This window comes from Electrona antarctica (assembly GCF_951216825.1).
Source record: "Electrona antarctica genome assembly, chromosome: 24".
NCBI classification, from domain to species: Eukaryota; Metazoa; Chordata; class Actinopteri; order Myctophiformes; family Myctophidae; genus Electrona; species Electrona antarctica.
In genome coordinates this window covers 27,004,382-27,030,100 of record NC_136803.1, presented here as the reverse complement: position 1 = coordinate 27,030,100, position 25,719 = coordinate 27,004,382, and the positions used below count along the sequence as shown (strand labels likewise).

The 25,719-nt window shown below is 44.0% G+C and overlaps 2 protein-coding genes and 1 long non-coding RNA gene across 3 annotated transcripts; all 3 read left to right on the top strand.

Moving 5' to 3' along the window:
• Positions 1–1,463: 1,463 nt before the first annotated feature.
• Positions 1,464–2,699, top strand: LOC306917604 (forkhead box protein J1-A-like; the record flags this gene model as incomplete). The annotated part of the gene is made up of 1 exon (XM_079495902.1): positions 1,464–2,699. The coding sequence occupies one exon, from the start codon at positions 1,464–1,466 to the stop codon at positions 2,697–2,699; it is 1,236 nt and encodes a 411-aa protein (XP_079352028.1).
• A 967-nt stretch (positions 2,700–3,666) lies between these two features.
• Positions 3,667–6,780, top strand: LOC306916990. The gene is made up of 4 exons (XR_013789077.1): positions 3,667–3,745; positions 3,987–4,268; positions 5,781–5,929; positions 6,597–6,780. It is a non-coding gene; the product is annotated as an uncharacterized lncRNA (long non-coding RNA).
• A 5,330-nt stretch (positions 6,781–12,110) lies between these two features.
• LOC306916978 (E3 ubiquitin-protein ligase TRIM35-like) lies at positions 12,111–13,666 on the top strand. The gene has a single exon (XM_079495086.1). It carries the CDS (start codon positions 12,376–12,378, stop codon positions 13,582–13,584), a length of 1,209 nt encoding a protein of 402 aa, XP_079351212.1. The 5' UTR covers positions 12,111–12,375; the 3' UTR covers positions 13,585–13,666.
• The last annotated feature ends 12,053 nt before the right edge of the window (positions 13,667–25,719 follow it).

Genomic DNA, 25,719 nt, shown 5'->3' with positions numbered 1-25,719 from the left:
CAGCTAGCAGCGGGCCAATAGGAAGGCAGCTAGCAGGCTAGCAGCGGACCAATAGGGAACGGGCCGGCTACTCGAGCAGCTTACGCAGGTGTTCAAACTAACTTGATTCAGTGCACTTCAGACTCTCTTTGAAATCAGTCGTGCATTTTCAGAGCTCCGCCAGAGAAACCGTTTCACAGTTCACACGATTTACTGCCTGCTTTCATTGTAGTTTGTCATCCACCGTTGTTATTATTTCACAACTTATTGTTTCAACTTGTCATTTCTGCTATTTTATACATTTACTAAACACCTTTTTTTGAATTCCACCATCGTCTCCAGGATAACCGACTGAGGTAAGTGTTGTTTTATTTTTCAAAACGCTCTCAACGGATGTGTTTGTAGAGTTATTGTTGTACACCTGTCTGGTCTTGTCTGTCTACAGCAGTTGTGGATAATTTAAAATTTCAATCGTTTTGTAGCTACTAGTATCTATCTAGCTAGTTGTTTTCATGTGACTGAAAGCCTTAACTTCGTTATCGTTAAAATCCCTCAAGTTATCCGGTGTCCTGTCGCTCGTCAAAAATACCAGATCTAAGCTAAGCTTTGTAGAACTGTTTTTATCTTTGATTTGGGGGTGAGTTTTGTTTATTTTAAAACACGTTAACTGGCCGTCATCGCATTCTGTATCCAACGTTAACCACTGCCAGGATGCAGACGGTAGTTAAGCTTTAAATAGAACGTTTGCCGCATATTGTCGTACGAAATCAAGCTAACAACAACTGTTACTTGTTAGTTTGTAGATATCTTCCTTTATGCCCAGCGGCACGGTGGTACTGCGGGCCGGGGGTTTAAGGGGGCTGTGAGTCAGGTGCACCGGCCGGCGGCCGCCATGTTGCATCACGTTATGATGACATAGTGACCCACCGAAAATAATATGCGACCTTGACATAGTGTGGACTTCATATATATTAACGTCGATGTTGTAAACCAATGTTGTTTATTAGCAGAGTCAAACCTGGTGGTGTTGTTTAGTCCACCACATTTACACAATACATCTTTCAGTGGTGGAAGAAGTAGCTATACTTATTTTGGTTATTAAAAAATTGCTGTGAGCTTGCAGATCTGCTATTTTTACGTTTACTTTTTTAGTATATTTAGTTGCTTGTACTTTTACTCAAGTAACATTTGGTATACAGGCATTTTACTTGTAAAGTATTACTATAGGCCTATAAGTACTTTAACAATTTTTTTTTTGTGTTTTGTCTACATTTGAAAAGTAACTAGCAACTAGTTTTTAAACAATTGGAATAGAGCATTGTGTTATCTTCTTACAGCTATGCGTGTTTACTTTTTACTGACCTTTCTTTCTTTCTTCTTCTTTCTTTCAGGTAAAGGGATAAGGAGGACCTATCAGACACCAGTAGGCCCACACGCGCACACACACACACACACACACACTTGTTTTTTTAAGGAGGACAGCCATGCTACCTCTGTGTGCCACCCTGTGGCACCTGTCCGAGGTGGACGACAGTCTGACGAGCCTGCAGTGGCTCCAGGACTATGTTGTCGGTGCCAACAGCGGAGGCCCCCAGCCAGGCGGAGGCTCTGGCCAGGAACCTCCTCTGTCCTGCCACCGTCACCAACCACCACCTCCCCCCTCCGTCCCGGTGGCTTTGTCCCCTCTGGCAGGGGACATGGCGTCCGTGGGCATTCCCCCGACCCTGCCCACACCAGTCGTGGTGACGCACGGCCACTGCCCCGGTGGGGTGGACGCTGGTGAGAAGCCGACCCAGTCCTGTTCCACGCTGCTCTTCATGGCCATACAGGGCAGCGAGAGGGGAAAGCTCACACTGTCCGCTATTTACGAGTGGTTCAGAGTGAATTTCTCCTACTACCGCTGCACCGCTAGCACAACCTGGAACGACACCATCCGGCACACTCTGTCCGTGAACAAGGGCTTCATCAAGCTCCCGAAGGAGAAAGGCGAGTCGGGAAAGGGGCGCTTCTGGACGGTTGACCCGCAGCATGTCGACCACTTCCGCTGCGATGTCGACAAAGTCCAGATCGACCTCCGGTCCGTCTCGCAGCAGCTCCCCGGGCACTTTGATGAAGTAACTTGCGCGGAACAGAATCTGCCGACAGTGCTGAGCCAGGCGGTCAGTGGGCGCAAGAGGAAGCGGCCACAAGCCTCTCCAACTAGCCCGGCCAAGGTCACTTGTCGCTCGACTCGCTCCAGCTCCCAGCTGCTTCGTGGAGACGAACAGAAAGAGCTGGAGTCGGTCAAGGAGCACTTTGACTTGGGTGCCCTCTTGAAGTGGGCCTCGAGCAAGGAGCCCAGTGCAGACAGCGGGGAGCCACTGTCTGGACTGAGCCCCACACACCCTCCTGTCCAGTACCAGCTTATGGAGCTCTGCAATGTGGATAGCTCTGCTGTGCCTGTGCCTCCTTCTCCTCCTAGCTGTGCCTTGGATTGGCTCCCACAGAGTCAGTGCACCATCCCCACACTGGATGACCTGATGGTGCCTGACTTTGACTGGGACGCCGTCCTCGATTCAGTCGAGAGCAAGGAGTGGAGCCAGGACAGCGGGGAGCCACATAGCTCCTTCCCCACAGAGGAGGATCAGATGGTGAACTTCAACCCGATGTTCTGCCTCGATTCTCTCTTCCCTGGGGAGCTGAATCTGGACAGTGGGGAGCTGCTGAGTCCCATCTTCTAAGAGGAGGACCCTGGCTGGCTAGTTGAGTTGAGGCTTGCTGGAGTCTTCCTCATTGATGTCCTGCGGGCATGTAGGGTCTGAGGTCAGCGTGTCATGATAGGATTGGGTTGGCGGACAACCAGGGCTTGTCCACACACCGGTGGGCCTGCACACCTCGCATCTGGGGCCCAATGCTGCTAAATTTAAGTTGGTTTAAGTTAGCTTAACCCATTTTGGGCGGGAACCCCTTTTGTTATACTTTAGCTATTGTAAAATAAATCTTTGAATATATATTATTACAGAGTGAACATTTTAGCTCAAATCTTTGCTTCTGTGGAGGTCCCTGGAACAACATATTTTCAGATGGGGGCGGAGGCATATTACATATAATTTCTGGGGTCCTTGACATGAAATATTGAGCACCACTGATACAGAAACACATGGTTTTTCAGAGAACCTTCAGGATTTTGAAGACGTCAGGCCTAAATGGCTTAAACAGGTAAGTAAGAACCTAAATACAGACACTTGTACGTCTGTCTATCGTGGACCACGCAGGTGTTTCCCCCGACTGGAGGCGGAGGTCCCCCAGTCGAAGTCGGTCAGTCGAGCCTCACTCCTGATCGCTCCTGGTGCGTGCGGATGCACTTCCAGAAAGGTTTGTTTGAAATAACCTGAGGTAAGAATTTACTTTTGTCTGTTACTTAATATGGTTTTAAACTCAGTCGATGTTGGTCAGTCGAGCCTTGCTCCTGATCGCTCCTGGACGAGCTTCCAGAAAGGGGGTGACTAATGCAAACTACAACGAAAAAATATATACTGTCTGTCTGTACCACACAGGAGTATCCCCGAACTGGAGGTGGAGGTCCCCCCAGTCGATGTTGGTCAGTCGAGCCTTGCTCCTGATCGCTCCTGGAGCGTGTGGACACGCTTCCAGAAAGGGGGGCAACTAATGCAAACAAGGAAAATATATACTGTCTGTCTGTACCACACAGGAGTTTCCCCAAGGTGGAGGTGGAGGTCCCCCCAGTTGATGTTTGTCAGTCGAGCCTCACTCCTGACTGCTCCTGGTGCGTGTGGATGTGCTTCCAGAAAGGGGGGCGACTAATGCAAACAACAAAAAATATATACTGTCCGTCTGTCTGTACCACACAGGAGTTTCCCCGAACTGAAGGTGGAGGTCCCCCCAGTCGATGTTGGTCAGTCGAGCCTTGCTCCTGACTGCTCCTGGTGCGCGTGGACGCGCTTCCAGAAAGGGGGACGACTAATGCAAACAACGAAAAAAATATTCTGTCTGTCTGTACCACACAGGAGTTTCCCCCGAGGTGGAGGTCCCCCCAGTCGATGTTTGTCAGTCGAGCCTCACTCCTGACCGCTCCTGGTGGATGTGCTTCCAGAAAGGGGGGCGACTAATGCAAACAACGAAAGAAATATACTGGCCGTCTGTCTGTACCACACAGGAGTTTCGCCTAACTGGAGGTGGAGGTCCCCCCCAGTCGATGTTTGTCAGTCGAGCCTCACTCCTGACTGCTCCTGGTGGGGCACGACTACTGTAGGCATAGGCTGTACTGTGTTTGTTTTAAATAACCTGAGGTAAGCAGGTTATAAACATTACTTTCTTCTGTTACTTTATAGAGTTTAACATCAAATTGTCATTAGAATGGTAGTAAAAGATTATGTAATGGTACAATGTAAAAAGAAAAAAACCATAAATCAATGTTGTTATGTCTATACTGTATATCTATATTGTGTGTTTGTGTGTATACAGTATTCATATACGGTATATCACACAGACACAACATCATGGGGCGTCTGGGTGTGGTGAGGCAAAACGCTTCCCCACCACCGCAGATGCCTGGGTTCAATACCCAGTAGCAGCAGCGGTGCATTCAGCTTGGCTGGACGCTCCAACAAACACAATTGGCCGTGTTTGCGGGTGGGAAGCTGGTGAGGATCAAGTGATCATGTCCTTTTTGCTGCACTGCAGATGCATATCAAGGTTATTATAGTTCTGAATACTGTATTTACTTTTGACTTTTCAGTTTAGTTGTAATTAGTCTTTAAAGTGGGTTGCTAGATTTCTTTTAATGCTGACTGGATAACTCTGCCTTGTTGATGACTGTTTAGTTTTAATTCGTTTTTAAAGTTGACTTGCTAGTTTTAAATGTTTTAATGCTGACTGGATGACGCTGCCTTGTTGATGACTTGGTTTAGTTTTAATTCGTTTTTAAAGTTTGCTTACTAGTTTTTAATTTTATGCTGACTGGATAACGCTGCCTTGTTGATGACTGTTTAGTTTTAATTTGTTTTTAAAGTTGGCTTGCTAGTTTTTAATTATTTTTATGCTGACTGGATAACGCTGCCTTGTTGATGACTCTGTTTAGTTTTAATTCGTTTTTAAAGTTTACTTGCTAGTTTTTAATTTTTTTAATGCTGACTGGATAACGCTGCCTTGTTGATGACTCAGTTTAGTTTTAATTCGTTGTTTTTTTTGCTAGTATCTTTATTTTATGCCGACTGACTACCGGTAGCTGCCTTTGCTAGTCCTTACTGAGGGGGAGATGCTCAGGGTAAGACTGTAGATATAGGCCGTTACATTGCCGCTCGCTAGCGAGCCTGGCTCTTTACCCGACTGATAACATACATACCTACGACCCCAGAAATCCTGGGATCGCCTCTCGGCCGGTGCTACATTAGTTTTCGTTTTTTTTATTGTAATCTGTTTATGGTGTATTTGTCAGGGCTGAGAGATGAAAAGGTTCTAGTTTTGTTCTTCATTTCTATAATAACCTTGATGCATGTAGTAGTTTATACCTCCACATGTGAGTGGAGGTGACAGCAACAGGGACTCTAGGATACTTGGGGATAATTGGGAATTTGCAACGACTAAATTGGGTCTCCTCCCATGGATTGTCACCTTGCCGCGGTGGAGGAGCTTGTGTTATTCTTGTGACCCATAGGGCTAAACTGGCATGGTGCAACAATGCCAGACGGCTCACAAGGGTAGGAATACAGACTAAGGACAATCCAACAATTCATAGCCCTCCATATTGAGGGTTGGGCAAGACGTTAACTGTTTTGTTTTTTTAAACAAGCGTGTTGCAGAAATCATCACAAAATCAAAGCACTCAAGTCCAGACATCCAAGGAGATGCCAGCCACAACAACACAACCATGCTGGTATCCCCACCTAGGAGGAATCCTTGAGCATGAAATGGAACCTCCTGGACCCAAAAGAAACCATCAAAGTTGAATGTAAGGACTATTATTTAAACTAATGTCATTCAAAATAGGTTTTCAATAGTTCAACTAGCCGCTATTGGCTATTTTAACTATTCAAATGTGTTTTTCAAAGTAGTTTAGGGATAAGGGGTTTAGCATGGCTGAAAATAGAGCCCCCTATGCCTTGGAATTCTGCACTTGGGAGTCTAGCAGTACTGATGAGATTTATTTTTGTCATACACTCTACTATGCTGCAGTGTTTTCGGCAGCAAATTTTAGTTTTAGTCAGTCTCTTGAATAGTTTTCATTTAGTTTTAGTCACATTTTAGTCACCTGGAATGTTTTGGTGTTAGTCTAGTTTTAGTCTACTAAAATATATATTTAAAGTATTTCGGTGGGCCTTGATGCCGTTTTCACACTGAAAATTACAGATGTACAAGCTCACAAAGCGTCGCAGCGTGATGCGTTGTGAGCTTTTAGATCTGCTATTTTCAGCATGCAACTAATTGTCTAGTTTTTATTTGACAATTGTCAGTATATTTAGTCTTAGTCATCATAGCTTAGTTTTTATTTAGTTTCCGTTTAGTTTTCGTCAGTGGAAAAAGCTAGTCGGCGAACATCTTTCGTTTTAGTCGATGAAAACAACACTGCACTTAACCATACTTTTTTCTTCCTCTGTCTGTTGTGCTCCAATGTCCAGGCTCCTCTCAGTTCTCTCAAGGTTGATGACTGAAAGACACTGTGCTTAGAGCTCATCTGGATGGAGAGATCCCACACCTACCAGACGGGTCATCATCATCTGGATGGAGAGATCCCACACCTACCAGACAGGTCATCATCTGGATGGAGAGATCCCACACCTACCAGACAGTTCATCATCATCATCTGGATGGAGAGATCCCACACCTACCAGACAGGTCATCATCTGGATGGAGAGATCCCACACCTACCAGAGAGGTCATCATCTGGATGGAGAGATCCCACACCTACCAGACAGGTCATCATCATCTGGATGGAGAGATCCCACACCTACCAGACAGGTCATCATCATCTGGATGGAGAGATCCCACACCTACCAGACAGGTAATCATCATCTGGATGGAGAGATCCCACACCTACCAGACAGGTAATCATCATCTGGATGGAGAGATCCCACACCTACCAGAGAGGTCATCATCTGGATGGAGAGATCCCACACCTACCAGACAGGTCGTCATCATCTGGATGGAGAGATCCCACACCTACCAGACAGGTCATCATCATCTGGATGGAGAGATCCCACACCTACCAGACAGGTCATCATCATCTGGATGGAGAGATCCCACACCTACCAGAGAGGTCATCATCATCATCTGGATGGAGAGATCCCACACCTACCAGACAGGTCGTCATCATCTGGATGGAGAGATCCCACACCTACCAGACAGGTCATCATCATCTTGATGGAGAGATCCCACACCTACCAGACAGTCATCATCACACACTGACTTGGTGACTACACACTGGGTAAATGGTAAATAAATGGTAAATGGTGCATTTATATAGCGCCTTTATCCAAGGCGCTTTACATAGATTGTGCATTACATTCACACACACATTCATACACCGATTGCGGCGGAAGCCATGCAAGGTACCAACCAGCACATCGGGAGCAATTTGGGGTTCAGTGTCTTGCCCAAGGACACTTCGACATGTAGCCAGGAGGAGCCGGGATTCGAACCGCCGACCCATGGATCATTGGACAACCTGCTCTACCTCTTGAGCCACAGTCGCCCCACAGTCGGGTATATTCTGTAGAGTCCTACTAGTAGACGGAGGTCATCATCACACACACTGACTTGGTGACTACACACTGGGTATCTTCTGTAGAGTCCTACTAGTAGACGGAGGTCATCACACACTGACTTGGTGACTACACACTGGGTATCTTCTGTAGAGTCCTACTAGTAGACGGAGGTCATCATCACACACTGACTTGGTGACTACACACTGGGTATCTTCTGTAGAGTCCTACTAGTAGACGGAGGTCATCATCACACACTGACTTGGTGACTACACACTGGGTATCTTCTGTAGAGTCCTACTAGTAGACGGAGGTCATCATCACACACTGACTTGGTGACTACACACTGGGTATCTTCTGTAGAGTCCTACTAGTAGACGGAGGTCATCATCACATGCAACAACTGCAAAATTAGGCTTCGTCTCATACAATGTGCCGTGATTTATGGCCGTTTTCATGATAATCGTTCTATAGTGTCAGTCAGGAAAATGTGTGTTTTGCATTTGTGAGTCCTAATTTGTATTGTGTTAAACCCAGGGTACAGTAATGTTTATTATTTATGTATGAGTTCGGGTGTTTTTTGCTTGTCTGTGAGAGACATGTCGTCCTGCATTCATTCATTCATCTTACATAAACTTTCTGTGTGACTCTTAATATTAACCCATTTAGGGGAAGATTCTACAAATGTCTTCTAAATCCTGACAGTTTGTCAGTAAATTCTCAAACATTTTCACGTCAAGGACCCCCAAAATTATATGTATTTGGCTGCCGTCCCCATCTGAAAATATGTTGTTCCAGGGACCTCCCAGAAGCAAATATCTGAGTTAAAAACGTTCGCTCTGAAATAATATATATTCAAAGATTTGCACCATTTTCGCGATTTTCTATTAAAAAATAGCAGACCTACAAGCTCGTAAGTGCGGCACTCAGTGCCGCTCTATGAGCTTGTAGATCTGCTATTTTTCAATAGATAAAGTTTAAAATAATGGTTAACACCAAAAGGGGTTCCCGCCCAGAATTGGTTAAAGAAAGGACTTTACTTCATTCTTTTTTTTTTGGTTCAATGGGCAATAGGCTCAATCTTTTAAAGTTATGTAATAATCTGAAGGCCCTCCTAATCATAAGTACTCCATACATTGTGCAACTTTATGGAATTATCTCCCAAGTACTCTTAGGAGATAATTTGCCAGGATATTGTTTTTTTAAAAAAAAATGTTTTATAATGTATTTATTCACAGTGGAAACATTCTAACATCTCAATTGTTAAACATTAAATGTCCAGTGAACTTTCGTTTGAATTTTTTTTTCCCCCTTTGAGCTGCCCAACAGACAAAAAATGAAAACAGTTAATTTACTGAGCAGTGTGCTGAGGTTGGGGAAAAGACTCCATTGGAAACGAGAATAACAAATTATTATAAAAATAATATGTCTAAAGGAGGGGTGATGGACTCATATCAGTTCAACTTCTGTAAAGTAATGACGTTTACTACTAACCTGTGTAGGTATATATGCAAAATAATCCATGTACCAGCCAGACTTTAAAAAAAAAACCTGCTGTCTATTAATGTTGTAATGCATCTAATGTTTAATCTAGAGGGGTGTATTCATTTAACAAATATGAAATGGTAGGATGGAAAGAAGGCTTCCTAGGCTATGTATTGTCATACATAGCCTACATGTCATACACATGTCATACATTTCTTGGCGTTCTCAATAAAATGAGAAATTGCATCTGAGTCAGTCTTGCATGTTTTTTTTTGGAGTGCTGCTTTTTCCCCACTTTGTTTTATGAGTTAAGTACTGACAATATTCCTGCTGTCCAGACTTTATTTTTAAATTATATGTTTGTATATTAAAGGTTAAAATTGGTGTTAAATTGCTCTATAATAATAATCATTGCTATAGTGTTTTTTTTTTTTAAAGTAATGGGGTATCCTTGTCTCCAGTAAGTAAACACAAACAGAACATTTTCAGGTCAGGATATGAATTTCATCTAATCGGAAGAAATAACTTACAATGATACAGGGATAAACTAGTGAAATTGGAAGTGATGGAAAAATAAATGAGCAGACAAAGTGGAACTATACACCATCTGCAATTTAACTGGTGTACCTATTCTGCATACTGTTACCTTAATACATCTTTCAATCAATTACTATTAAAATCCCCGATACTCGAATGTAATTATTTTCTGTGAATATTTGAATCCAGTTTGATTGAATACTTTTATTAGACAAATTGAAAAACAGCACAAGGTACAGTCAGACATCTAAGGCTAAAAGCGTAACACAAAACGTCCTTTACATTGTGTCGTGTGTTTTAAATTCATCAACAAAATGAAGTCCAGATAAATAAATAGACATAAAAACTACATGTGGGCTGTGGCTAGTCAACCAAGAACCAACACGCTAGCCTGGAGGAGAAGGGAGACATTTCTCAGTGAGTATGGACGTTATCAGAGTTCTTATGACATGAAAATGTATTAGTTAAAGGATAACCCTCTGATGATGATCTATACAGTAGGAACTGAAGCTTATTGATGAGCTGCAGTTTAGTTGAACACATCTACTGTAATGTGAGTTATGAAACTGCAGACTTCAACTTACCTGCACTTTTAAATAGACACACAGTAGAGCTTTAAGCAACTAGTCGACTATTCAACTTGTCGACTAGTAAATCCACTAGTGTCGACCTTGTTGGTACTAGTTGACTAGTTTATAAGAGAACTAGAAAAAGTGCCCCTCGGGGCACAGGTCTCCACCAGGGCAGGTCAGGTTGTGGCCTCCTGGTGGCGCTATAATAGGCTAATGTGAAAAGGGTGCCATTTCTTCTTGCCATGGATGGCAATTGGATGATTTGAGGCATTTTGTTCCAAAAATGTGTTTTGCAAAAATCCACCTGTTGGTGGCGCTATAACAGGCCGTTCAAGAACATTTGGGGCAGAGGTTCATCGTTGGCATCCAGGGAGTGTGTGTGCAAAGTTACAGGACTGTACCTGTAATCAATCAACAAACGAATCAACCGTTTGTTCCACTTGCAAGCCATGCAGGCCCTGGACGTTATTCTAAAGGGAAAGGATTGTTTTTATTGTGGAACAAATATTCATAATAAGCTTGTGTCATCATTGTATTGTCATCTTAAATATTGATAATGAATATCTGGTGATATAATTGCAACACACAGAGGTTGTGTTACACCGTGATATTTGGCACCAGCACACTGGAGACAATATCTCACATTATAGCATTTCTTCCTTTTGTGTACTGTTGTTATTATTATCACTTAAATATGTATGAATATGACCTGCAGTCTATATTCTGTTTTCTAAGCCTTAGCGTAGCTCTCTGACCCTCTGATGATGAAGTTTCTATACAGTAGGAACGGAAGCTTAAGTTATTGATGAGCTGCAGTTTCGCTAAATACATCTACTGTAATGTGAGTTATGGAACTATACAGACTCCAACTTATATGCACTTTAAAATAGACGCGCGCGGTACTCTGGTAATACGTTACACTAGATGAGTGAATCTATCTGACTTTGTTTGTTTGATGTGCATTAGGTAACGGATTCTCATTTGATACTATTGTTTGGAAATCTCTGGCACCCCAATCTAGACTGTAAAATCCTTAGTGTTAAAATACACTTTTAGTGTATAAACGGAGTTACAGACCTGTATGTGTCCATTTTGGTTCCTAATTACCAAAACGGTCTATAATTAGTGCCACGGTGTAGTAAAGTATTTGCAGTAGAGAGGTTCTTCCTTGGCGTACTGTGAGTGTGCTTGCAAACTTTCACGCAGGTAGCTGCACACAGACAGACAGAAGACATGGTCGGACAGAAGACACACAGACAGACAGAAGACCCAGACAGACAGAAGACACATGGTCAAACAGAAGACACACAGACAGACAGAAGACACACAGACAGACAGAAGACACATGGTCGGACAGAAGACACACAGACAGACAGAAGACACACAGTCTTGCCACTGAACACCTAACTGCTGCTAAAGAGCAGGCAGGTGACGTGCATGGCTGCCTCTGTCGTGGTGCTGTTAAAGGGTTAATGTGAGGCATACGGTATGTTGTAAAGCACTTTGAACAGTCAAAGTTCACTCTGACACAATAAGAACATAACCTTTTCATTCTGCTACCTTTATTGTCTATACTAAATATGATAAATATAAAAAGACTGTCCTTTCTCATTCAAACAATTCAATGTGTGGAGTATGTGTATTAGATTCAGGGTGGATGTGTGTGTGTGTGTGTGTGTGTGTGTGTGTGTGTGTGTGTGTGTGTGTGTGTGTGTGTGTGTGTGTGTGTGTGTGTGTGTGTGTGTGTGTGTGTGTGTGTGTGTGTGTGTGTGTGTGCGCGCGTGCGTACTTTACAACAGTTCTGTCAAAGGCAGCTCCGCCTCTTGCCTGACTCATAGTGAGACAGACAATCAGATTCACATTCAGATCAAACACACAACGTCGTCCAGTGAGGAAGGACTGACTGTCTTTCCAAAAGCTACAGGAGTTAATACTGACCCAGACCACTGGAACCTGCTGCTGACTCTGTCTGTCAACTGAATGGACTTTAACAAGAAACAGGACTCAAAGTGAAAGTAAACTTCAGGGAACATTCTGGAAGAGGAAGTGTTACCACGACTGACTGGCAGAGTTCTGTGTTGACTGCGTGAGTGTTTGTTAAAATGGCTTCCAACTCCAAGTCGTCTCTCTCGGAAGAGGACTATTCCTGTCCTGTGTGCTGTGACATCTTTAAAGATCCTGTTCTCCTGTCCTGTAGCCACAGCTTCTGTAAAGCCTGTCTACAGGACTGGTGGCGAGAGAAGAGAATAAAGGAGTGTCCAGTTTGTAAGGAAATATCTTCGACAGATCGTCTGCCTCGTAACCTGGCTCTGAAGAACCTGTGTGAGGCCTTCACACAGGAGAGACATCAGAGAGCTTCATCAGGGTCTGAGGATCTCTGCAGTCTGCATGCTGAGAAACTCAAACTGTTCTGTCTGGAATGTCAACAGCCAGTGTGTCTTGTGTGTCAAATTTCTAAAAAACACACCGGCCACAGAATCAGGCCCGTCGATGAAGCTGCTCTGGATCACAAGGAGGAAGTCCAGAAATCACTGAAGCCTTTACAGGACAAACTGGAGGTCTTTATTAAAACTAAAAAGAACTATGACCAAACAGCAGGACACATTACGTTCCAGACTCGACACACAGAGAAGCAGATGAAGGCACAGTTTAAGAAGCTTCATCAGTTTCTACATGATGAAGAGGAGGCCAGGATCACCAAACTGAGGGAAGAAGAGCAGCAGAAGAGTCAGATGATGAAGGAGAAGATTGCGGGTCTGAACAGAGACATATCAACCGTTTCACACACAATCAGAGCCATAGAGGAGGAGCTGAGAGCTGAACACATCTCATTCCTGCAGAACTACAAGACCACAATGGAGAGAGTCCAGCTCACACTGCAGGACCCACAGCCGGTCTCAGGAGCACTGATAGACGTGGCCAAACACCTGGGCAACCTGGCCTTCAGAGTCTGGGACAAGATGAAGGACATTGTCTCCTACACTCCTGTCGTTCTGGACCCCAACACTGCCTATCCACAATACGCCCTGTCTTATGATCTGACCAGCGTGAGATGTGGAGGGGAACAGAAGCTTCCTGACAATCCAGAGAGGTTTGACTACTATGGTTTCGTCCTTGGTTCTGAGGGCTTTAACTCAGGGACTCACAGCTGGGATGTTGAGGTTGCAGACAATACAGACTGGATAGTAGGTGTGTTAGCAGAGTCCTTTCAGAGGAAGAGAGACACAGCGGGTCAACGCTGGAGAATAGGGTTACGTGACGGTAAATACACAGCAGTCACCTCAGAGTCTGCTTCACTGATCTTTCAGTGAAGCAGACCCTCCAGAGGATCAGAGTCCAGCTGGACTGGAATGAAGGAAAGCTGTCATTCTGTGATCCTGATACTAACACACACATACACACCTTCACACACAGGTTCACTGACACACTCTTTCCAGTCATTTTCACTGCTCCTGCTAGTCCTCTGAAGATCTTACCTAGATCTGTCTAACTCTGGACAATGTAGTTAGACATGGTGGTGATGATGATGATGATTATCATAAATGCTGCATAAATGTTGATCAAAAATACTTCATTTTCTTGAACATCAGTACTGGTAATAATGTTAACATTAATAACCTGATATTGATGATGACAGTGGCAATAGTTATAATATTGGGGGTTAGAGGTATACATTAACCCATTACGACCTGAGCCTTCTAAATCAGTACTTATCACACTTTCAAGATATGTATTTTTTAAGCTTTTCTTTTTGTTTTTCTATAAACAGCTTTTGTCCCCACACGTCTCAAGATTTGCCATTGAAAGGGGAAATGAATTCCGCTAAATATGACGTAAATTAACGTCAATAAACATCAAACATTAAACGCCATTGACATTGAATTTACGTCATATGTCACACGTGGAAATCAGCCAACCAATCACAGCCACCAGGCATTCTTATTTGGGGCAGCGGTGGCCGAACGGTTTGCGGAGTGGTCTTGTTATCGGAAGGTCGCCAGTTCGAATCCCCGGACCGGCACGTTAAAATTACCACCGCTGAAGTGCCCTTGAGCAAGGCATTGAACCCTTACCATGAAATGTTCTATGAGCAGGGTCTGACTGTAAACAAGCATCTCGAGCTTAGTCCATTCACCCTGGGTAAACAAAGAACTTTGCTTTGCTACAGTGTTTTCTCTAGCCAGAAGCTGATAGTGTGGAGGGAGCTTTCACGTATATGCACGCTCGTCCATGCGCCAGACCCGTGCACAGCACACGCACACGTGAAATGTTTGTGGGAATTTTTGCAGTCTTCTGCGATTATTTTGGCCTATTCGCGGCCGCCTACTACAATATACAATAATAATCATACTGTGGTGGCTGGTCATGATTGTGTGGTGGCCACACAATGTTTCCCCTGGCATATACGGGAAACACTGGTGTATTTGATAGTTTATTTTTTATTTAAATTTTATATAATATTTTGAATAGAAGTTTATTTGTATGTCTTGTTCTGATGAATTGAAAATGGAGGACCCTTATGTAAACAAGTCTTAGTGCTATTTCCGGTTTTATACTCTTAGCAGTTTTTGTATTGACGTGTACTTTCCTTGAACTGTACCCATTCTGCTAACTGTACAAAATACATTTTTCAATCAATCAATATATCAATAAGAATGTTGGCTAAATGCCTGAAATGATATTGTTAAGATTTTATTTCTCCCAAGAACATGTTCGTACAAGGATATTCTCTGACTTTGTTTTCCTGCTGTTTGTGTTCAGGATTGATTCATTAAAGATGGTCTCTCTTACCCAGACTCCTCTCTCTCTCCTCACGTCGTTCTTTGGCTAACGTATTCTGTCATCTGTCTTCATGTAGCCTTCCACGACTACATTACGGGCATACCAACATCATCTGAATATCCATATATGGTCATATCATAATTCTGAAAATATGGGTGATAATTATTATTAAAGTCTTATCTTATTTATCTTATTACTCTGTGTTCACAATGTGATACCATATTCTTCATTACATGAGGAGTAATGGCCATCTTTAGCATAACATGTCCCCCCTGTTACATTTGTGCTGTTACAGTGTCAATGGATATTTACATGGACATTTTTGAATAATGCATGATTAAGATGGACAAATAGGCCTATGTTTTTCTGTCAGACAGCTGAACATGTCCTCTTTTCAGAAAATAAAAAAATCCTGTAAAAAAACTACAAATATACTATCTTTTGAAAAAGTTGGCAGGTGGATCATCAGCTACCGGCCTCGAATTGTGATTGGCTGAGACATTTTTTTTACGCTCCTCAGAGCCATGTAGGCAAATCGTACGCGTTTGGTGCCCTCTACTGTTGATTTTGAAAAATGCCTCAGCGGCATCAAAGCTGAGCGGACCAATAGGAACGGCGCCCGGCTACTAGCAGCTAGCAGCGGGCCAATAGGAAGGCAGCTAGCAGGCTAGCAGCGGACCAATAGGGAACGGGCTGGCTACTCGAGCATCCTTACGCAGGTGTTCAAACTAACTTGCTTCAGTGCGCTTCAAACTCTCTTTGGGATAAGACGTGCATTTTCAGAGCTCCGCCAGAGAAACCGTTTCACACGATTTACTGCCTGCTTTCATTGTAGTTTGTCATCCACCGTTGTTATTGTTTCACAACTTATTGTTTCAACTTGTCATTTCTGTTATTTTATACATTTACTAAACACCGTTTTTTGAATTCCACCATCGTCTCCAGGATAACCAACAGAGGTATGTGTTGTTTTATGTTTGAAAACGCTCTTAACGGATGTTTGCAGAGTTAATGTACACCTGTCTGGTCTTGTCTGTCTACAGCAGTTGTGGATAATTTAAAATTGCAATCGTTTTGTAGCTACTAGCATCTAGAGTTGTTTTCATATGACAACTTGTCGTTATCGTTAAAATCCCTCAAGTTATCCGGTGTCCTGTCGCTCGTCAAATAGACCAGATCTAAGCTAAGCTTTGTAGAACTGTTTTTTTCTGTCTTTGATTTGGGGGTGAGTTTTGTTTATTTTAAAACACGTTAACGGGCGGTCATTGCATTCTGTATCCAACGTTAACGGTTAACCACTGCCAGGATGCAGACGGTAGTTAAGCTTTAAATAGAACGTTTGCCGCATATTGTCGTACGAAATCAAGCTAACAATAACTGTTACTTGTTAGTTTTGTAGATATCTTTTATGCCAAGCGGCACGGTGGTACTGCGGGCCGGGGGTTTAAGGGGGCTGTGAGTCAGGTGCACCGGCCGGCGGCCGCCATGTTGCATCACGTTATGATGACATTAGTGACCCACCGAAAATAATATGCGACCATTGATATAGTGTGGACTTCATATATATTAACGTCGATGTTGTAAACCAATGTTTATTAGCAGAGTCAAACCTGGTGGTGTTGTTTAGTCCACCACATTTACACAATACAGCTTTCAGTGGTGGAAGAAGTAGCTATACTTATTTTGGTTATTCAAAAATTGCTGTGAGCTTGCAGATCTGCTATTTTTACGTTTACTTTTTTAGTATATTTTGTTGCTTGTACTTTTACTCAAGTAACATTTGGTATACAGGCATTTTACTTGTAAAGTATTACTATAGGCATAAATTTTTAAAATTTTGTAGTGTTTTGTCTACATTTGAAAAGTAACTAGCAACTAGTTTTTAAACAATTGGAATAGAGCATTGTGTTGTCATCTTCTTACAGCTATGCGTGTTTACTTTTTACTGACCTTTCTTTCTTCTTTCTTTCAGGTAAAGGGATAAGGAGGACCTAGCAGACACCAGTAGGCCAACACACACACACACACACTTGTTTTTTTCAGAGGACAGCCATGCTACCTCTGCAGTGTACCACCCTGTGGCACCTGTCCGAGGTGGACGACAGTCTGACGAGCCTGCAGTGGCTCCAGGACTATGTTGTCGGTGCCAACAGCGGAGGCCCCCAGCCAGGCGGAGGCCCTGGCCAGGAACCTCCTCTGTCCTGCCACCGTCACCAACCACCACCTCCCCCCTCCGTCCCGGTGGCTTTGTCCCCTCTGGCAGGGGACATGGCGTCCGTGGGCATTCCCCCGACCCTGCCCACACCAGTCGTGGTGACGCACGGCCACTGCCCCGGTGGGGTGGACGCCGGTGAGAAGCCGACCCAGTCCTGTTCCATGCTGCTCTTCATGGCCATACAGGGCAGCGAGAGGGGAAAGCTCACACTGTCCGCTATTTACGAGTGGTTCAGAGTGAATTTCTCCTACTACCGCTGCACCGCTAGCACAACCTGGAACGACACCATCCGGCACACTCTGTCCGTGAACAAGGGCTTCATCAAGCTCCAGAAGGAGAAAGGCGAGTCGGGAAAGGGGGGCTTCTGGACGGTTGACCCGCAGCATGTCGACCACTTCCGCTGCGATGTCGACAAAGTCCAGATCGACCTCCGGTCCGTCTCGCAGCAGCTCCCCGGGCACTCTGATGAAGTAACTTGCGCGGAACAGAATCTGCCGACAGTGCTGAGCCAGGCAGTCAGTGGGCGCAAGAGGAAGCGGCCACAAGCCTCTCCAACTAGCCCGGCCAAGGTCACTTGTCGCTCGACTTGCTCCAGCTCCCAGCTGCTTCGTGGAGATGAACAGAAAGAGCTGGAGTCGGTCAAGGAGCACTTTGACTTGGGTGCCCTCTTGAAGTGGGCCTCGAGCAAGGAGCCCAGTGCAGACAGCGGGGAGCCACTGTCTGGACTGAGCCCCACACACCCTCCTGTCCAGTACCAGCTTATGGAGCTCTGCAATGTGGATAGCTCTGCTGTGCCTGTGCCTCCTTCTCCTCCTAGCTGTGCCTTGGATTGGCTCCCACAGAGTCAGTGCACTATCCCCACACTGGATGACCTGATGGTGCCTGACTTTGACTGGGACGCCGTCCTCGATTCAGTCGAGAGCGAGGAGTGGAGCCAGGACAGCGGGGAGCCACATAGCTCCGTCCCCACAGAGGAGGATCAGATGGTGAACTTCAACCCGATGTTCTGCCTCGATTCTCTCTTCCCTGGGGAGCTGAATCTGGACAGTGGGGAGCTGCTGAGTCCCATCTTCTAAGAGGAGGACCCTGGCTGGCTAGTTGAGTTGAGGCTTGCTGGAGTCTTCCTCATTGATGTCCTGCGGGCATGTAGGGTCTGAGGTCAGCGTGTCATGATAGGATTGGGTTGGCGGACAACCAGGGCTTGTCCACACACCGGTGGGCCTGCACACCTCGCATCTGGGGCCCAATGCTGCTAAATTTAAGTTGGTTTAAGTTAGCTTAACCCATTTTGGGCGGGAACCCCTTTTCTTATACTTTAGCTATTGTAAAATAAATCTTTGAATATATATTATTACAGAGTGAACATTTTAGCTCAAATCTTTGCTTCTGTGGACTCTGTGGAGGTCCCTGGAACAACATATTTTCAGATGGGGGCGGAGGCATATTACATATAATTTCTGGGGTCCTTGACATGAAATATTGAGCACCACTGATACAGAAACATATGGTTGTTCAGAGAACCTTCAGGATTTTGAAGACGTCAGGCCTAAATGGCTTAAACAGGTAAGTAAGAACCTAAATACAGACACTTGTACGTCTGTCTATCGTGGACCACGCAGGTGTTTCCCCCGACTGGAGGCGGAGGTCCCCCCAGTCGAAGTCGGTCAGTCGAGCCTCACTCCTGATCGCTCCTGGTGCGTGCGGATGCACTTCCAGAAAGGTTTGTTTGAAATAACCTGAGGTAAGAATTTACTTTTGTCTGTTACTTAATATGGTTTTAAACTCAGTCGATGTTGGTCAGTCGAGCCTTGCTCCTGATCGCTCCTGGACGAGCTTCCAGAAAGGGGGTGACTAATGCAAACTACAACGAAAAAATATATACTGTCTGTACCACACAGGAGTATCCCCGAACTGGAGGTGGAGGTCCCCCCAGTCGATGTTGGTCAGTCGAGCCTTGCTCCTGATCGCTCCTGGTGCGTGTGGACACGCTTCCAGAAAGGGGGGCAACTAATGCAAACAAGGAAAATATATACTGTCTGTCTGTACCACACAGGAGTTTCCCCAAGGTGGAGGTGGAGGTCCCCCCCAGTCGATGTTTGTCAGTCGAGCCTCACTCCTGACTGCTCCTGGTGCGTGTGGATGTGCTTCCAGAAAGGGGGGCGACTAATGCAAACAACAAAAAATATATACTGTCCGTCTGTCTGTACCACACAGGAGTTTCCCCGAACTGGAGGTGGAGGTCCCCCCAGTCGATGTTGGTCAGTCGAGCCTTGCTCCTGACTGCTCCTGGTGCGCGTGGACGCGCTTCCAGAAAGGGGGACGACTAATGCAAACAACTAAAAAAATATTCTGTCTGTCTGTACCACACAGGAGTTTCCCCCGAGGTGGAGGTCCCCCCAGTCGATGTTTGTCAGTCGAGCCTCACTCCTGACCGCTCCTGGTGGATGTGCTTCCAGAAAGGGGGGCGACTAATGCAAACAACGGAAGAAATATACTGGCCGTCTGTCTGTACCACACAGGAGTTTCGCCTAACTGGAGGTGGAGGTCCCCCCCAGTCGATGTTTGTCAGTCGAGCCTCGCTCCTGACTGCTCCTGGTGGGGCACGACTACTGTAGGCATAGGCTGTACTGTGTTTGTTTTAAATAACCTGAGGTAAGCAGGTTATAAACATTACTTTCTTCTGTTACTTTATAGAGTTTAACATCAAATTGTCATTAGAATGGTAGTAAAAGATTATGTAATGGTACAATGTAAAAACTAAAAAAAAAATATATACATAAATCGATGTTCTTATGTCTATACTGTATATCTATATTGTGTGTTTGTGTGTATACAGTATTCATATACGGTATATCACGCAGACACAACATAATGGGGCGTCTGGGTGTGGTGAGGCAAAACGCTTCCCCACCACCGCAGATGCCTGGGGTCAATACCCAGTAGCAGCAGTGGTGCATTCAGCTTGGCTGGACGCTCCAACAGACACAATTGGCCGTGTTTGCGGGTGGGAAGCTGGTGAGGATCAAGTGATCATGTCCTTTTTGCTGCACTGATGCATATCAAGGTTATTATAGTTCTGAATACTTAATTGGTTTGTATTTACTTTTGACTTCTTTTCAGTTTAGTTAGTTTTTAAAGTGGGTTTGCTAGATCTTTTTATTTTTGTATTAATGCTGACTGGATAACGCTGCCTTGTTGATGACTCAGTTTAGTTTTACTTACTTACTTGGTTTGTATTTACTTTTCAGTTTAGTTGTAATTAGTTTTTAAAGTGGGTTTGCTAGTTTTATTTATTTTTTATAACGCTGCCTTGTTGATTACTGTTTAGTTTTAATTCGTTTTTAAAGTTGGCTTGCTAGTTCATTTATTTTTATGCTGACTGGATAACGCTGCCTTGTTGATGACTCAGTTTAGTTTTAATTCGTTTTTAATGTTGGCTTGCTAGTTTTTCATTTTTTTATGCTGACTGGATAACGCTGCCTTGTTGATGACTCTGTTTAGTTTTAATGTGTTTTTAAAGTTGGCTTGCTAGTTTTAAAAAAAAATATGCTGACTGGATAACGCTGCCTTGTTGATGACTCAGTTTAGTTTTAATTCGTTTTTAATGTTGGCTTGCTAGTTTTTAATTTTATTTTTTAATAGTCATGGTGTATTTGTATTTGTCAGGGCTGAGAGATGAAAATGTTCTAGTTTTGTTCTTTTGCTCATTTCATTTACCTATAATAACCTTGATGCATGTAGTAGTTTATACCTCCATGTGAGTGGAGGTGGCAGCAACAGGGACTCTAGGATACTTGGGGACAATTGGGGAATTTGCAACGACTAAATTGGGTCTCCTCTCATGGATTGTCACCTTGCCGCGGTGGAGGAGCTTGTGTTATTCCTGTGACCCAGAGGGCTAAAATGGCATGGTCCAACCATGCCAGACGGCTCACAAGGGTAGGAATGCAGACTAAGGACAATCCAACAATTCATAGCCCTCCATATTGAGGGTTGGGCAAGACGTTAACAACTGTCCCTTTTTTTCCCCTTTTTTTTTAACGAGCGTGTAACAGAAATCATCACAAAATCAAAGCACTCAAGTCCAGACATCTAGCTGGAGATGCCAGCCACAACAACACAACCATGCTGGTATCCCCACCTAGGAAGCTTTGGGCATGAAATGGAACCTCCTGAACCCAAAAGAAACCATCAAAGATGGCGTTGAATGTAAGGACTATTATTTAAACTCATGTCATTCAAAATAAGTTTTGAATAGTTCAACTAGCTGGCTATTGTCTATTTTGTTTTTCAAAATGGTAAAATAAGGCTAAGGGGTTTAGCATGGACGACAATGGAGCCCCCTGTGCCTTGGAATTCTGCACTTGGGAGTCTAGCAGTACTGATGAGATTTATTTTTGTCATACTCTACTATGCTGCAGTGTTTTTGGCAGCAAATTTTAGTTTTAGTGGAATGTTTTGGTGTTAGTCTAGTTTTAGTCTACTACAATATATTTTTTTTAAGTATTTTGGTGGGCCTTGATGCTGTTTTTTACACTTGCTGAAAATTACAGATGTACAAGCTCACAAAGCGTCGCAGCGTGATGCGTTGTGAGCTTTTAGATCTGCTATTTTCAGCATGCAACTAATTGTCTAGTTTTTATTTGACAATTGTCAGTATATTTAGTCTTAGTCATCATAGCTTTAGTTTTTATTTAGTTTCCGTTTAGTTTGCGTCAGTGGAAAAAGCTAGTCTACGGAAGTTTTTCGTCTTAGTTTTTAGTCGATGAAAACAACACTGCACTTAACCATACTTTTTTTTCTTCCTCGGTCTGTTGTGCTCCAATGTCCAGGCTCCTCCCAGTTCTCTCAAGGTTGATGGCTGAAAGACACTGTGCTGAGAGCTCATCTGGATAGAGAGATCCCACACCTACCAGACAGGTCGTCATCATCATCACACACTGGATGGAGAGATCCCACACCTACCAGACAGGTCATCATCATCACACTGGATGGAGAGATCCCACACCTACCAGACAGGTCATCATCATCACACTGGATGGAGAGATCCCACACCTACCAGACAGGTCATCATCATCACACTGGATGGAGAGATCCCACACCTACCAGACAGGTCATCATCACACACTGGATGGAGAGATCCCACACCTACCAGACAGGTCATCATCATCACACTGGATGGAGAGATCCCACACCTACCAGACAGGTCATCATCACACTGGATGGAGAGATCCCACACCTACCAGACAGGTCGTCATCATCATCACACTGGATGGAGAGATCCCACACCTACCAGACAGGTCATCATCATCACACTGGATGGAGAGATCCCACACCTACCAGACAGGTCATCATCATCACACTGGATGGAGAGATCCCACACCTACCAGACAGGTCATCATCATCACACTGGATGGAGAGATCCCACACCTACCAGACAGGTCATCATCATCACACTGGATGGAGAGATCCCACACCTACCAGACAGGTCATCATCACACACTGGATGGAGAGATCCCACACCTACCAGACAGGTCATCATCATCACACTGGATGGAGAGATCCCACACCTACCAGACAGGTCATCATCATCACACTGGATGGAGAGATCCCACACCTACCAGACAGGTCATCATCACACACTGGATGGAGAGATCCCACACCTACCAGACAGGTCATCATCATCACACTGGATGGAGAGATCCCACACCTACCAGACATAGCCTGGCTAATAAGCCAGACTCAAATCACACTGTCGTGTGGTATTTGAGTCTGGAGATGCTGTGTATGGATCTTGTTTCCTGGGGGGCGGGTTCAAACATTTTCTCTTTGACGCAATTGGTCAGAGCTACTGTCAGTCAAAGGTCTCAAGCATTGAACGTCACTGTACCAAAGCCCGCCCATATTGCATACCGTGTCCCGATTGGCCACAACAGTTCTCTGGTGTAGGAAATGGGCGTACAATTGAGCCTCTCCAGACCGTAATCCACCAGCAGGCAATTTTTTTTTTGCCAACGGCTGATTCGGTCTGGCTTATTAGCCAGGCTATACCAGACAGGTCATCATCATCACCTGGATGGAGAGATCCCACACCTACCAGACAGGTCGTCATCACACACTGACTTGGTGACTACACACAGGGTATATTCTGTAGAGTCCTACTAGTAGACGGAGGTCATCATCACACACTGACTTGGTGACTACACACAGGGTATATTCTGTAGAGTCCTACTAGTAGACGGAGGTCATCATCACACACTGACTTGGTGACTACACACTGGGTATATTCTGTAGAGTCCTACTAGTACACTGAGGTCATCATCACACACTGACTTGGTGACTACACACTGGGTATCTTCTGTAGAGTCCTACTAGTAGACGGAGGTCATCATCACACACTGACTTGGTGACTACACACTGGGTATATTCTGTAGAGTCCTACTAGTAGACTGAGGTCATCATCACACACTGACTTGGTGACTACACACTGGGTATCTTCTGTAGAGTCCTACTAGTAGACGGAGGTCATCATCACACACTGACTTGGTGACTACACACTGGGTATCTTCTGTAGAGTCCTACTAGTAGACGGAGGTCATCACACACTGACTTGGTGACTACACACTGGGTATATTCTGTAGAGTCCTACTAGTAGACTGAGGTCATCATCACACACTGACTTGGTGACTACACACTGGGTATCTTCTGTAGAGTCCTAGTAGACGGAGGTCGTCATCACACATGTTGCTCAGCCAACTGCAAAATTAGGCTTCGTCTCATTCAATGTGCCGTGATTTATGGCCGTTTTCATGATCATTGTTCTATGGTGTCAGTCAGGAAAATGTGTGATTTTCATTTGTGAGTCCTAATTTGTATTGTGTGTTAAACCCAGGGTACAGTAATGTTTGTTTATGTAAAAGACTAAACGAGTTCAGGTGTTTTTTTGCTTGTCTGTGAGACATGTCGTCCTGCATTCATTCATTCATCTTACATAAACTTTCTGTGTGACTCTTCAGTCTTAATATTAACCCATTTAGGGGAAGATTCTACAAATGTCTTCTAAAGTTTTCTGTCAGTAAGTTCTCAAACATTTTCACGTCAAGGACCCCCAAAATTATATGTACTTGGCTGCCGTCCCCATCTGAAAATATGTTGTTCCAGGGACCCCCCAGAAGCAAATATTTGAGTTAAAAATAATATATATATTCAATGATTTGCGCCACATTTTCACGATTTTTCAAAAATAGCAGACCTACAAGCTCGTAGTGCGGCACTCAGTGCCGCTCTATGAGCTTGTAGATCTGCTATTTTTCAATAGATAAAGTTTAAAATAATGGTTAACACCAAAAGGGGTTCCTGCCCAGAATGGGTTAAAGAAAGGACTTTTCTTCATTCTTTTTGTGGTTCAATGGGCAATAGGCTCAATCTTTTAAAGTTATGTAATAATCTGAAGGTTCAATGTCATTTTTATAGACTTAAGTTTAATTTTTGCTTAGCTACTCAGTCAGTTGTGAGTTTGTACTTTATTATATATTACCGTATTTTATTAAATCAAAATAATTTTAAGACTCGTATCAATCTTGAGATTATCCAGCTCCTGCACAAGTGAACTAATGGGGAGCTGTTGCTGGGAGAAGATCTCTTCTCAAGACGTGACAACAGGATTGTCACCTGTCTCCCCAGGTTTTACTCCTGCCACAGACCACCCTCGGAAGCCAGCCTCTTTGACCTGGGACCAGCGATGCGGGCGTGGCTCCACGACACCGAGTTGGACCTCTGTCGTTACACGAAAGAAGACACACACACACACACACTAAGACACATGTTCAGACAGAGGTCAATCATCATCACACTGTACATTATACAGATGCCCTCCTGATCATAAGTACTCCATACATTGTGCAACTGAGAAACATTACCGTAGATTTGATCCCCCGTTTCCCAAGTACTCTTGGGAGATAATTTGCCAGGATATTGTTTTTTTTTTAAATGTTTTATAATGTATTTATTCAGTGGAAACATTCTAACATCTCAATTTTTACATACATTAAATGTCCAGTGAACTTTCGTTTAATTTATTTTCCCCCTTTGAGCTGCCCAACAGACAAAAAACAGTTTAGTTTACTGAGCAGTGTGCTGAGGTTGGGGAAACTCAATTACTACTTGACTACTTGACTAATGACTAATTACTACTAACCTGTGTAGGTATAGATGCAAAATAATCCATGTGGGGTTGCCAGACTTTCAAAAAGACCTGCTGTCTATTTATGAATTTATTGTTTAATCTAGAGGGGTGTATTCATTTAACAAATATGAAATGGTAGGATGGAAAGAAGGCTTCCTATGTATTGTCATACATTTCTTAGCGTTCTCAATAAAATGAGAAATTGCATCTGAGTCAGTCTTGCATGTTTTATTTTGGAGTGCTGCTTTTTCCTAGCCTGGCTAA